Below are 14,967 nucleotides of genomic sequence, written 5' to 3' on the forward strand. Positions count from 1 at the left end.
TCTGAAATGTCAGAACAGCATTGGTGTTAATACCAAGAGGCGCTCATATTGCGGGACAGGATTAACAGATGTGTTTATGCCTAGATCCTCACCTCCGGTGATCCCTACTCCACCAAGATCTGCAATGGCCTCTTCCAGCAATTGTCCAGGCCAAGGGATGTATTAAGGTGCTCGCAGCTCTCTTCCCAGACGTGCACCTTCATTTTCCCAGAGGAAAGTGGGAGGGGTGTGCAGAGCACTTTCTGCTCAGGCTTTGCCCTGGGTAATCGGTGTCCTGCCGACAATCCCTTAAGCTGTAGGCAGATCTCCAGTTCTGTCTCATTTTGGCATTTATTAAGTTAGTCTCATCTAGCTCTCTGTCTTTGTACAGTGTTACTGGCACATGAGAATGGCTCATTTTTGATGAGTGTAATTTATATGAAAATAAGACGACAAGCTTTATGGCCCTGTGCAAAAACTACAGCTTTCAAATAAATAAAAAAACCCAACACAATTAGTCCCTCTTTAACAGTACTTAATGATTTGCTGTAGTCATTAATTTTTAATATAGTAGTTTATGTAAATGGAGTTTAGATAAATTCATCACAAATATACTGCTGAACATTTGTATGTTTAACTTCAGTTGCTTAAATCATTCTGTACTCTGTGGCTTGAACAAAATTTCACCCCTCCCATCAGAGCACAGTTCTTCCCCTCTTGAAAAATGTTTTGTAAAACACCCCAGTCTTGGCACTAATTATGCCATACAGCCTAGTGAGTAGTACTGGGAGTAAGAAATAATCTAACTGCCATGGGCCAAACACAAAAAAAATGAAGGGAGAGAAGAAAACTAGTACTAAGTACACGATCTTACACACGAATTTAGAGACAAATAGGCCAATAAAATATTGGATAAACACTTCTCTCATCATCAAAACAGTTACATATGTGACTAAGGCAAATACTATAGATTGCTTCTCCCAGCTCTATAAGGTACAGCAATTTTGCTGGCAGCAGCAGCAAACGCCCTCTTAAATACATTCATTTGAATATAAAATCCTTTTAGAATAGGGTAATGCGTTGTCTTGCTCTAGATTTTTAGAAAGATTACTGTAAGTAGATAAAAAGGAAGCTTGAGCTCAGAAGAATGCCACAAATCTTTATCATAAAGTCACTTTTAATTAGAATTAATTTGGTTAATGATATTCCATATGAATTATTCTATATGAATATGAACGTTTTAAGGCTGGTGTCCTCTGATAAGTACTAATGTCTCTTAAAAAAAAAAGTAAAACGAATATATTTATTCAAATGGCACTTAGGCTCTAGTCCTTGCATCTTAAAGACCGTGTTTATATTGCTAATAGCTCAGCAGGAAATGTGGAGCTGTGTTAAATACCATTTCTCTTGAAATGATGGCTGAGGCTGATTATCATGTCTCAAATCTACAGGCAATTTCACACAGCCATCTTTTTAAGCCTACTCATTTCCCCCAAAGCCTATCAAAGATACACAATGCACAGATGAGATCTTTTGAGTCCAGGCTGAGGATCTGATGAAAGACCAAAGGGTAGTCAGAAGCCGTGGTGGTAGGACAGCTGCACTCTGTCTTGGTTGTGGCTTATTTGGATTTCCCTTTTACTCTACAACCATTGCGCTGGGCCTGCAGTGGTGGGACAGCTGGAACAGCAGTCTGGATAATTGCTTTAATTACAGTTCTAGTAGTGCTCAGAAAAAGGTTTCAGGTGTTGGGCAGTCCTGATGGGGATTGGTGTTATAATGACCTTTTATGTTCTCTCCCCTTTTCTGCAATTCTCTTTTTTTTCCCCCAGAATTTTTGACCTATATAGGAGCCTGTTTCCATGATGAAAGGCCTTTTCATGCTTTTTGTTATGAATATGTTAATTAAAAACAGATGTAATACTCATAACTACTAATTTATTAATTTTGTGGTTTGAGATTTGCTTTGCATTTCATTATATTAGAATTATTTATTTTGCTTTGCCACTGGTATTTTCGTATAACTCCTGGTTTTCCCTTCAGAATTAGACCCAGACTTCCTTTGGCCACATACACAATATTTTCAATCTGCTCTATAAAAACAAAACCAAAATCAACACAATCCCAACAACAAGGGAAATCACTAGCAGGAGTTGACTTTTCACTATAACGGTGTGTTACTAGTCCTTTCTTTTTGAGCATTATCTTTAACAGTATGAATGTCTCTAGTTTTGTTTATCAAAGTGCATTTAAATGAGGAAACATGGGAGGTCCTAATTCTAGTAAAGAAAGTGAGAGGTTTTTTCTAAATTACTCCTCAGTTTATAAAGGTATTTTTGTACTGAAAATGTTTGCAGAAAAGGAAGCTTGCCAAAATAAGTGCCAGTGAATCAAAGTCTCTGGAAGTGGCTGACCTGTGTTTGATAGAAATGGCTGTAATATGAAGCCAGCTAAGAGGTTTGATGATGATAATGGGAGCCAGTGGAGTCTGAAATGCAGTTACATCCTGAAGGAAACTTGATTCTTTTACAATATGGTTGATCAAATTTTCATTTCAGCCCTTTTCTGTATTTTGTGCCCCTTTCTGATAGGCTTCGTAATGTAACTTCATCCTTTATTACTCTTTGAATATCTTAATCTACAGAACATCAAAATAAAACAAAGCCATTTTATGCTACAGGTTTTTACACTAATGACACACAGGGCAACAGGAATTACTCTTCACTTAACTCTAATCCTTGAAAGCAATCTATCTTAGCAGTTGCATACTGATCTAAAGCAATTGATAAAATAAATATTTAAAATTCCTGGGTATGGATATGTGTTACATATAGACAGAATAGTGGGATAACTTTTTTGCCCAAATGCATTTACCCATGCTAAATCTCTGGTTATTTTCTATTCATGCCTATATCCTCTAGGTTTTTGGTTTTTTGGTTGTTGGGGTTTTTTTATTTTTATTATTATTTCCTTTTTCCTTGGGATGACAAGTAAATCTTCAGAGTGGCAAGTTCTGTAAAAGTGAGATTCAACCCTGGGCCCCTTGAGACAGCTTTCTGCTGTGAAAGACAAAGTGTTCCTTTCTCTAATTTTGCTTTTGCATGTACACAAGAGAACAACTTCTGTATAAAAATGAACTGCTATGCCAGTCACAATCTTTTATTAGTTAAAATATGATTTATGAATCACAGGAAGTAATCTGTAGGGAGAAAACATACTTGGTAGAAGTAAAAATCTACTTTGAAGCCTATTTGCAGTGACAACAGCACAGCCTCAAATACACGCATCTGCTGTAACATCTGGCCTCTGACAGGAAGCTGCTTGCCCTGCTAAGAATAATATTACAGTAATTCCAAGCACACAGGTAATTTCCTTCAAAGAACATATCTCTAGATAATATGTTGACTTGCTAAACTTTTTACTCTAGAAAACAGTACTATTGTTTTCCTTTGGCAGTGTTCAGGAAAAGCTACTACCCTTTGCAATTTTTTCAAATGTAATATTAGATTGTTTCAATTATTATGTTATTTTCCAACATTTTAACACTGTTAGTCCTGCATGTGCCTTCCAGAGTAACGTACTCCTGGAACAGAGGCTGGAAGGGGTGAGTACGCCTGGAGTGTTCACAATGCTGGACCATTCCCATCCCATGGAGGATCAGCTGCGTGGTCCGCACTCCCTCCCAGCACATACACATAAACCTACTGTATCGAGCACTAACTGCTATTGGCATAGCAGGATATGCTATAAAATCAATGCTTCTAATGCTTCTAATTTTTTTTTTCAAAATAGAAGTTTGGGAACACCTCTTATTCAACATTTTTTCCTGTGAGACAGCCTATCAAAATTGATCCATGTTTCCACACCTTGGGTTTTTTGACACCATTGGACGAAAAACAACTCTCATTCTTTTTGGGTTTGGGTTTTTTTGGGTTTTTGGGGGGGGGGTTGTTTTTGTTTTTGTTTTTTTCTTACTACCTGTATTTCTCAGAAGTTTCTGTGGAGCTGGGGTTTACTTGGAGTGGGCTGGGCACTGATTGGCAGTATGCTTAGCAGAGTCCGTTCTTTTTCTCTTTGTTGTAGTACCTGTGTAAGTATGCCTAACAAATGATGTATTTAAAGCATAAATTAATTAATGTTTGGCTCCATGCAGCCCTCATGAAGGGTGATTATTTTACATTTCTCAAGTCTGCAGGTTTCCACAGGGATTATCATGGTGTGAGGCGCAACTATGTAGCCTCACAATCACGGTGTTACGGTAGAGCACTTATGCCCTCACCCAGAGAGACTTGTAAAAGCAATGCCATGTGGCAATAACACTCTGATATTGTCATCAAAATTGCCAGTGGGTTGTTTGGGATGAGCATTAAAATCTTCATTAATCGCAACTCCTGAATCTATTGCATAATCATCAGATGATTACAGTTTTTATCATTATCAGCGTGAGTTAAATTCAAACTAGCTGCTTAGAGTTAAATGCAATTGTTAATTTTAAATGTTTTCCAGTCTCCCTAGCAGGGTCACCCTTAATCATGAGCCTGAGGATGCTAACAGGACATGTAAAATGAATGGGACTGGGCTGTTGGGTTTTTTTTCTTCTTCCTAGCAGATGGCAGGTTCAACTGTTTCCAATCAGTTGCTGGCACATAAATAGCTTTTAGAACAAGACCATTTTTGCTGGTAGGAATTTACAGATTGTTGAATATTTTCAGTTCTGAAGCCACATCTGCCATTGTACAGTTTTAGAGGTGGTTTTACTTTGTGATTTACAGACACTTAAGCCAGTGAGTTTGTTGTAGCTATTGCAGTTTTCCTCTTTTTTTTCTGTATTTCTTCATTACTGTGCTCTTTTACACTGTTACCTGTCTCTAGCACTTCGGAACTCATGGTCATCAGCTTGGTTTTGCCATAGTGGCTCAAAAATTTATAGCTTTGCATGTCCTGACATCTGCTCCTCAGACTTAACCTCCTTTACAGACCTCTTTCCACCAAATTCTCAGCTGTGAGATACTTGCACAGCCTTTAGGGACAGCTGCTGTGTGAGGTGCCCACAGGCAACCCAAGTCTTGTGTTAATTAGTTACACCAGAAAAAAACATATATACTAGGACAAACTGTAACTGGTTACAGAGACACCTCTAAAGAGATGCCTATCACTCCTAGTTTTTGGCTCATCTGTTTTCATCTCTAGTCTTTCAGGCATGCAGCTTGACTCAGCTCTAGTGAATCCTATATATTTCCATGCTTAAGCTAAGGCTTTTTTCCCCTCTCAGTTCTCCTAAAGGTAAAAACCAAACTAAACAGAAAGTACCCTTCCTCTCTGTTTTAAGGCAACTGATGTGTTAAAAGCACTTTTTGTTAGCAGCAAAGCAGCTGTACCCTTCATCCCATTGCTGCTGCAGTGCTGGGCTGAATTAGACATTGCTTATCTGAGGGCGAACCCAGCACTGACGGCGTCCGTCTCTTTGCTGCCTCTGCAGTGCCAGCAGCTTTAACGTTTCTAATGACTTGCTGCGAGTTGTGCTGGCAGTGCTTGTGTAGAAGATGTAGTCACCAAGAATGCTTGGCTTATTGGTCTTTTTGTTCCAAGAGAGCTAGCTGCCAATGAAATTTAAAAAAATAACTGTTAATGACTTTGCAGTAGATACCCTCAATGTTAGGGCCTAGAGCAGCATATTTCAGCTGATACCTGGCTGGTGTAATGTGCTTTTGTGGTGGGGTTAGGGAGCACCCAGCAGCTGCACCTTTTCTTCCATGAGAGAGGATTGGTAAGGGCTGGAGGTAGCACTCAATGATGCCAACGAAACTCCGTTTGTGTGGGCACGCTTACGCTTAGTTACAAGAGGGTTGAAATTTGGCCTGGTAATTCCTAAAATCATACATATTTATCAGTACTCAATCATAGCAGAATTTAGGAGACATCTGTATTTCTTGCACATAACAAAAGGAAGATATACTGCAATAATATTAAGATTAAGTATAGCTCTTTCTCTTCTTTGACAGTCATAATGCAACTCTTGAGATGTCATATATCTCTTCCTAATGAAGTGTCAAAAATATTTACCTTCAGGACAAATTACAAGAATAGCAAACATCCTTACTCTGTATTAAAGAAGTTGGTACATTAATGTCAGCAGCTCACAAGCTCTCTCTGGTGGTCCTGCAAAGCTGAACATTGCACTGAGTGTTGTTAGGTTTGATCCCAGTATAAATAGTGGTGAAAGGGGGGATGAAATGGAAACAACAAAGTTAAAATACTTGAAACTGGAATCTGATGATTTTTCCAAGTTCCTCAGGCGGTTTTGCACCTGTCTTTGCTCATCTGCGTGTAGATGGTTTCTGGGATGGAAATAGCCTGAACTGTAATGATACTGAGGCCATTGACTTCTCTGGAGTGCCACTGAGTTGTCAGAACTTCTGAAAACTAACTCGTAGCCTGTCTACCAGCTTTGGGCATCTGAACTGCAGGATTTTAGAAGTTGCATGCTTAAAATTTCAGAATGCCTCTTTCGCTGGAGTTTCAGGCATTAAACTCAGCTGCAAGACTTACCATAACATTGCTTATAAGCAACCACACTACTGTCATGACATTTGTTCAGAAAGGCCAACTATATTTGAAGTCTGTGCCTCCAATATTGATACCCTAATTTGGATCCAAATTTTGTTTGTCCTTAGTTGCACACATATACAAGCGTGAAATACTGAAGGTAAAATTGCTTTCTGTTGTTATTGAAACGAACTACTATTAAAAGTCGTATCTTTCTATTGAGATAGAATTTGCTAATATTAAAAAAATGATAGGCTTATGGCCCAGCTGAATCAAACTAATAAATCCATTTTAACAAAGAAATTGGCTTTTTATTGAAAGGGCGTAATGCTCATCTCACAGGGCACCTCCAGAGAGCCTTTGGCAGTTAGCTGGGTAGTTGCTGTAAATCCCGTCTCGGTACAGTGAAGACCCCAAAGGAGCCGGATCAGATACTGCTCTCCTACCTGCTGCTATGTGCCTCGTGTGCCAAAACACATGCCATGTGGGGTTACAGGAATTACTTCCCCCCCAGCTCCATTAACAATATGCAAAGTTGAGTGTGGATTAGACAGTGGTTTTTGCCAGACTGGTCTCTTCTGCACTGTTCATGACTTTAAAATGAGCTGTGTTGTACAAGCTGTACTTGCCTGATCTTAGATGCACGCACACAGTGATTTGTTAGGTATGAGGCAAGGATGTGATTATTTTAAAAAGTTAGCTGCTCTCTATCACCATGAAATCCTTTCCGAAGAGGTTTCTTTCTTGTCTCTCGGGTAGTGCATAGGTGGTCTTCTAGATGGATTGTACCAAATATTTTTTTTTTTTACATATTCAAGTATCCCCTGCTACTACAGGCAGAGGCTTCCTGATCTCATCTTTGAGTACATGGAGGACCTAAAGCTCTCTTACAACATGTTGACAAAATTGATCCAAAAAGCACCAAGAGAAACCACTTGGAATGCTTCTGTAACCTCCAGTTTGCATGTTTTCAAGGATGTTTTATTTCTGTTGTTTTGCCGTTTCTAAATGTTTCTTTAGTAAGGGTAACTTTAGTAGTAATAATGTAGTAATAGTAATGATGTGGAATCTTTGTGTTGTAACTTTAAGATTTCCTTTGCATTTGGTTAAGAGCAGGGACTTGAAGTGAAATATTTGATTTTTATATGTGTACGGCGTGCCTGCGCCCAGGCGGGGGCTGAGGGGTCTCTGGGAGGAGAGGCCGGGGCTGCCCTGGGCTGGGCACAGCCCCTTCCAACGGCCCCATGGCCAGGCACAGCTGAGGTGCTGTTTTAATTTTTGTCTTTGTTTCTCACCATCCAAACATATTTTATATAGCAGTAAATTAAATTAATTTTTTTCAAGTTGGGGCTATTTTGTCTGTGACAGCGATTAATAAGTGAGCTCCCTGTGCTTATCTCAACCCATGAACTTTTTCATCTTAATTTCTCCCCCATTCTCTTGAGGTGGGGGTGAGAGAGCAGCTGGGTGTGTCTCAGGCAGCTGGCCAAGGTCAACCCACCACAACACGCTAATTTGAGAATACATCAGATAAAACTGTGGTGGGAGTAACAGTCTGATAAGGTCACTGAAGTTGCTGCAGTTGCCGGAGGAATGAAGGCAACCTGTTGTGTGATTCAGGCATTTATGCACTTCTTAAAAGGGCTGACTTGAGCTCAGTGCTGAGCACTGACATTCAGCTCTCAAATAGTGATGCCTGCTAGCACTTGCATATCAACCTGATTTTTAGGTACAGCCGCTTCCTCGCTTCCTTGTGCCATATAGCATGCTTTCACATTTATTTGTTCCTTCAGCAATTTACTTGTCAAAAGGAAAGCCAAAAATGAGCTTAGTCCTGAAAATCCACCTGTCAAGCTCCCGCCTGCTGGCTCTGCAATGTTTTGAGGTTGTATTTACCCATGCCAGTTGGATAGCAGGAATGCTCTGGAAAAGCTCACCAATGTCTTTACCTTTTGACTGACGGAACAGGGTAAATTTCAGATAGCTTTTAACCTTCCCCATCTTTCTGAAGAATGCTAATAAAGGGGTTTGAGATCACCCAAGAGGTAGTAATCTTGATTTTAAAAGCCTTAAAAAAAGCTATAGAACTAGAGAACAAAAGCACTTTAACACATTTTGTATTTATGCTTTTCATAGCCAAGCCAGATAAAGCTGTGTCAATTTAGAGGAAAACAAAACATTTACAAAGGATGCAAGGACCATTTTAAACAGTTCTGTCTCTGTGATGAGTGGCAGCCAGTGTTGTTGTGGGAGCTCGTCTTCCGGGCAGCTCTGCAGCACAATGGTGTGCTATATGAAACATGTTTGCTACCTCTAGCTAAACCAGCCCAGATATTATCGCTTAAGTGCTGTATAGTTATATCTATTCCATCTGGCCTGATAGCGGTCGGAGTAGCATGGAAAGCACATACAGCTTTGAGCACCAGGATCATTCGTCTGGTACGAGTATCTCTTGATGGTGCACGATGCAATCGCTGTGCTGCATAGATTCGCTTGTTACATCTCCTTACTGGTATTCCCTGAAAATTATCAGGAAATAAAGACAAAATAAGAGTTAGTAAAAGTTTCCACCTTACAGATCTTGTTCACTGATGCTGAGGAAGCAATGATGATTAATGGCCATCTACTGAATGCTTAATGACCTTGCACAGATAATGCTTTTTTAAATGGCAGTGGCGTATCATGGTAAACAAATCTTCACTCTGCTGCAAGCCCTGACTAGATGGTGATTATTGTTTTTAAGTCATGGTGAAGTATGGATTTTACACAAAGACCTGCACCTTTTTGAAATTAAGGGTGTTTTTCTCCAACATTAGCTTAAGCCACAGGCTTAAGAAGTCATGCCAATATTTTGATAAATGCCTGCTAATAGCTGCTGAAGTGTCCCAGATGCTGAGGCAGTGCCCAAGTCTAATGAGTGGGCAAATGTACAGGCAGTAATTAGCTACCACCTTGCTGACCCCTTCCTAGAAGGAGCACATGAAAGCATTCTAAGGGTCCTCAAAACTACTCCCCTCTGAATATGGGTACTGCCTTTTGAACAGGAGCATGGTTTGTGCAAAGGAGTAGGTTGGGAGAGGCCAGAATGGGGCTATGCAGGGTTGTCAGGCACAGGGCAGGTGAAATAACATAGCTCCCGGGGCTGCCTAATTGGTGCCAGGACTACTGGAGAATGCTAGGGCAGCTTTGTGTTCTACACTGGGTCTGTACATCAGGTCCATTGTGCAGCATTGCAGGAATGCCACTCAATCCTTTTTTTTTTTTTTTTTTTTTTTTTTAATAAAAAAGGATTAAATCACTCCAAAAATATATGTGCTCAATCAGTGAGGATGCAGAATATCTCTAAGAAGAGGGAGGACATTCTTGTTGTGTAAGTTTGTATGTTGCTGCATTTTTTTTTCTTTGATATTTGTCAACAAGAATTTGGCAGTAGAGGTTTCTCAGTATTAAACTGTTCTTACCTGTTCAGCTTGCTGCAGACTTGAAAAGTCCATTTATATTTTTCTTCCTTTTTTCTTTTTTCCTTTTTTTTTTTGGAGCAGTTTAGTGCCAACACAGGAGAAAGAAATTGCTGGAAAAGCAAAATTGCATGCAGCAAAGTTAAATGAACCATTTAAAGTAATAGCAGTATCTGCTCTCTGGGATCTAATGTTTTAAATGTCAGAGTAGAAGAAATTCGCTGGACCAATATGCAACTTTATTTAAAGGACAAGGTTAATGATTCTTTGCATGCATATTTACTTTATTTCCCTCTGCTTGTTTTCTTTTTCCTATTAGGCTGATGATAAAGACACTGGGAATTACAGTGCCATGCAGTACAGACTCATCATTCCTCCAATCAAGGATGGTAAAGAAGGTTTTGTGATTGAAGCTTACACAGGGCTAATAAAAACTGCTATGCTGTTCAAAAATATGAGAAGATCCTATTTCAAGTTTCAGGTCATTGCAACTGACAATTATGGAAAAGGACTGAGCAGCAAAGCAGAAGTACTTGTAAGTATGAGCCAGGCATTATCTTTATGGAATAATTCCTGAGGAAATTCAAACACTACATAAAGTTTAATTCCAGGCAGACCCATAGGAAGGCCATAAACTGTGTGTACTTAATCTTTTAAAGTCACTGAAATAAAGCTTTTCTTTTTTTTTTTTTCAAGCCAACATGTGTTCATGTTTCATGGCAGAGATACTGATCTCAGTTATCAGACTAGACATGATGTTCTGTATTTTATTTATTCAATGAGCCATTGTTAATGGTTCAATTTAGATTCTAATTGTTTGCATTAAACATGGACCTAAGTTATGTTCTGGGTGTTCTGGACCCAGATGGCAGAAAAAAAAAAGTTCTGGTTTTATGCATTAAAAGTACAAAGCAGGTCACATCTGCATGAAGAATTTACAGATTGTCTCCACCTATTCTCTAACCCAGCAAAGTGCAGCCAGCTCCCATATCAAAGCTGTGAAGCAGGGCTAGCATGGCATTAATAAACCCCAGTTAATAAGCCAAGCTGAAAGCTTGCTAACTTGAGCTGTACTTTGTGTTAACATGAGTACATAGCTTCTGGGTCAGAGTTAGATCTGGTGTATCTTGCAGTGCAGACAAATATCTGAGCAAACGGTCTTTGAAAGCTAGAAGTCAGTCCACTTACTGGGGAAAGCCAAAGTTGCCATGTCTTAGTTGCTCATGTCTGGAAGGGAGACACAAGGAATAATTTTTGGCTGAGACTGTACTTTTAAGTTTTCAGGGAAGCAACGTTTCAAAACTGGCACCAGCTTTAGGCCATAAGCTCGTGGTGGTGTGCTGAGTAAAGGACATTGACTTAGTCCAGTCACAGAAACCATCAAAGCTAAATTTCTTTAAAGCCTATATAACTTGATGGATTAGATTAATATTAGCATAATGTTGTAGGGATGAAGTGCATTATCTGGTTCATGGGAACACTGTCAAATGATACAGATGATAGCCGTAATACTTGGTATATTGAGTTATGCAGGAATTCAGCAAATAAACATAATGTATGATGTCCTCATGCTTGACCTCCCAAAATGATAGGGCATTCTCATGCTCTTTATGCAGTAATAGTATATTAAAATATACCCAGAAGGTATCGACATTAAAATTAGAAAGTGAGGTATGTCTCATTAATATATAGAGGTATCTCCAGGTTGTCTGAGTGATGAGCAGTACACCCAGCGTTTCTGAGCAAGGCATGAAAGCTTAGACTAGCTGTAGATACAATTACAGACTGACACCATCCCACCATGAAAGTTTGGGTTGCACTGAGCATGATCCATACATGAAGATCCTTTCTAACTAGACTAAGTTGTTCCTGGGCTTCATGATTTGAACAGAATTTGTCCTGCTATCACTGTGGTGTCAGGTGCTCAGACTGGGAGGTGTTACTCCTTTCAATACAAGCTCAAGCAGTGCACATAGATAAGGGAAATGATTTCAATTACTCCAGTGCAAAAGAATAAGATGTTGGGGAGGAAGATAGGATTGCACTGAGAGGAGGTCTAGAGAGAAGAGGTGGGGCAACACCAGAGGGACAGTACTGGGAAGAACCCAAGTAGAGCAAGGTATCCTCTAGAATTGGGGCCAGGATGCTTCCTCAGAGCCCTGGCACAGCTCTGCAAGCAGCGTAAGCTGTCAAATCCACTGGTAAAATGTCTTCACGCTGTAGGGGACGGCCCGTGTGAAGGATACCAGTCTGTTCCTGCTGGCTGGGACTGGCAGGATGGCTCAAGTTAGACATCTGTGGATCTATAGTTTGGTTCCATGTGGTGGAATTTCCCTTTTTAGCCTCTGTGAGACAAAAGAAAGAAATAAGAAATTACATTTTAAAGTAAGTTTGCTGCAAGTAAGCACGTAAAGGTACTAAGTAAGTATGGATAGTAAATACTCACTATGACATAATCTTTACTCAAAAGTTTGTTGGGGTTTGGGGGGGGCCCAAGGCCCCTTCCTTATTCAGCTCTCAGCATAAGCTGCTCCCAGAAATCCATTGGTGCTATATAATGATCAAGACTGTTTGTAGGCTCTGCCTTGCTCAATCTAAAAATTGGAAAGTGCCTAGTGAATGAAGCACGGGATCAAGGGGCTATCACTTACAGGCTAGTGGTTATCAACAATTATATGCTTTCCCTGCTTCTCCTGCAAACTCCCAGTTTGCTGTGCTACTTATTTAATTTAACCTGGAACTTTCCTAGTTCTCTGCAACGTATTCAGATACTTACGGGCGTGAGACACCTGAACATGCTGACTTCCAGCCCTATAATTGAGGCTGGTGCCTGCTGCTTAGCATCACAGGATCTGGCTGTATTTTTGCTCAGTAGACTGGAAGTAGCAACAGCTTTCTAAGGAACGGTGGGTCGAATGATCCCTGGTAACTGTGCCCCAAAAAGCTTCCAGAGAGCGGTGACAGTGATGCCTCAGGAAGAGCCTTTGCTTTCCCACACCTTCCACTTCTGTTCCCAGCATGTTTCCGTCTGTCCTGGAGTGGAAGGGAACAGTTTCTCCCTACAGCTTTTGTTACAATGTAGTTAAATTGGACTTAGTTCCTCAACTTAATGCTATTTTAATAATTGGAAAATGAAAGCCTTTAAAAATGTGGATAGCAAGCAAGTTAGTGTTGCTATGGAAACCTTAACTACTTCTTGATTTTTGTTCAACACTCGTGCTTTACTCTAGCTTGTCATGAATGTGTGTTTATTCATATTTTTGTATATGAACAAGTAGTCATAACTGTGATTCCTTGAATATCAAAAGAACTGTTGCCTTTTTTTAAGTGTTGCATTTATGCAGTACTGGGTACATTGGTGCACAGTGTTTGCTTGAATTGGCTAATGTAGTTAATTCTATTAAACTGTTCATTGCTTTAGAGTTCCTTTCAATGATCTTAGTCTAAATTTTATTTTGAGTTCATTATAATTCTGTTTTTCTTACACAGAAGTCTGTAATGCTGATCAGTGCATCTGATGACATTTCAAGAACATTTAAATATTTAAAGTTGAATTAAGCTTCAAAGCTGGTGAATCAGTGTTTGATGTGAAAGTATATTATGGCTTGTCTGCTGAAGTGCTTACAGGGCTCAGGCTTCTCTTTTCAAAATCAGGGGTTGTTTTTTTCTTTTAGAATTGAATCAGCCAAGTCTGATTTTTAAATTTATCAGGGTTAACATTGTCCTACTTTTCCAAATTTACCTCCAGAATCCTCTATAGGGAGTATAGGTTTGGAGTATAATGTTTGCTGTCATGCCTAGATGGACATGAGCCAAGTTTCAAGAAATGTTTTTTCTCCACCAGTATGGGAAATAACCGTTCCTTTCACAACCTAAGGGGAAGTTGGCTGTGCTAGTGAAGAGAGAGCGATTACAAAATGAAAAAATACTTAAAAGGGAACAAAAAGCATGCAATCATTTTACTGGAAGGCAGCCTTTTCTTGGGATAAAAATAATTTGAGGAGACTAGATCAGGAGACGTGAAGCAGAGTTTACCAACTCTGCTGAATTTGATACGTGTGTAGTCCATTGTGCACACTGACCCTCCAGCCTGCCGTTGAGAAACAGAAGAATTACACTGCTTTTATAGTAGATAATGTAGTAGAAAATGCTAATGTGACAGATTTGTTCTTCGGTGGACTCCTGGAATTATTTATTTATTTAAAACAAAGCTCACAAGTCTTGAGTCTGTTAGAGGCATTTTTTTCTGGCCTTTCAAGTAAAAAAAGTTCAATTGTAAAATGTACATGGTTATGTACAGTTTTATGCTATATAGAGGGAGAAGCTAAAAGAACTTGGAGATTGAAATGAAAACTTTCACTGATAACTTCAAAGTAAATGAACAATTTCCTTCATCAATTTCTGACAAAGTATCATTGATTAAGTTAAATTAATCTTGTATTTACATTTACGTTGCTGCAAATTGCGTATCTCCAGGATTGGATTTTCCTGTCAAGTCATCAAAAATACCAAAATGCTTATAAGTAATTTTGAATGTAGCACGTGGGAGATCCGTGATTCTGTAAGTAAAGTCTAAACTATGAAGAACAGGTTTTGTAGTCCCCACCTTAAAAATCTGTAATTCCGATGCAGTCCTGCAATTATAGTTCTAGTTAAATCTTTGCCTGGTGTTTATGGGTTTTGGCTGCCAAGCAAAGAAAGATTTCCCAGCTCTCTTATTCAGAATTAAAATGAGAAATCTGTACACCAGGGCGTGGCTGTGAAGGCAGGAAAGTAATTATTCCATTCTTTTTGTATGGGGAGGATGTTATGCATGGGAGTGCCATTTGAATTTCACTTTTTTGTTTCCAGGTCTCTGTGGTCAATCAGTTGGATATGCAAGTCATCGTCTCTAATGTTCCTCCCACCCTTGTGGAACAAAACAAAGATCAACTCATAGGGTAATAAATTTATTTACTCTACAAATTTCAGACAATTCGGTGGT

General features: G+C 39.4%; 1 protein-coding gene across 1 annotated transcript in view; it reads left to right on the forward strand.

Moving 5' to 3' along the window:
- The window catches only part of PCDH15 (protocadherin related 15), a 711,887-nt gene that overhangs the window by 650,907 nt on the left and 46,013 nt on the right, over positions 1-14,967 (forward strand). Inside the window, exons 29-30 of the mRNA XM_075025448.1 lie at positions 10,303-10,518; positions 14,835-14,923. Coding sequence (XP_074881549.1) covers positions 10,303-10,518; positions 14,835-14,923 — 305 coding nt within the window. The remainder of the gene's footprint in view (positions 1-10,302; positions 10,519-14,834; positions 14,924-14,967) is intronic.

This window comes from Buteo buteo, chromosome 4 (assembly GCF_964188355.1).
Source record: "Buteo buteo chromosome 4, bButBut1.hap1.1, whole genome shotgun sequence".
Taxonomy (NCBI): domain Eukaryota; kingdom Metazoa; phylum Chordata; class Aves; order Accipitriformes; family Accipitridae; genus Buteo; species Buteo buteo.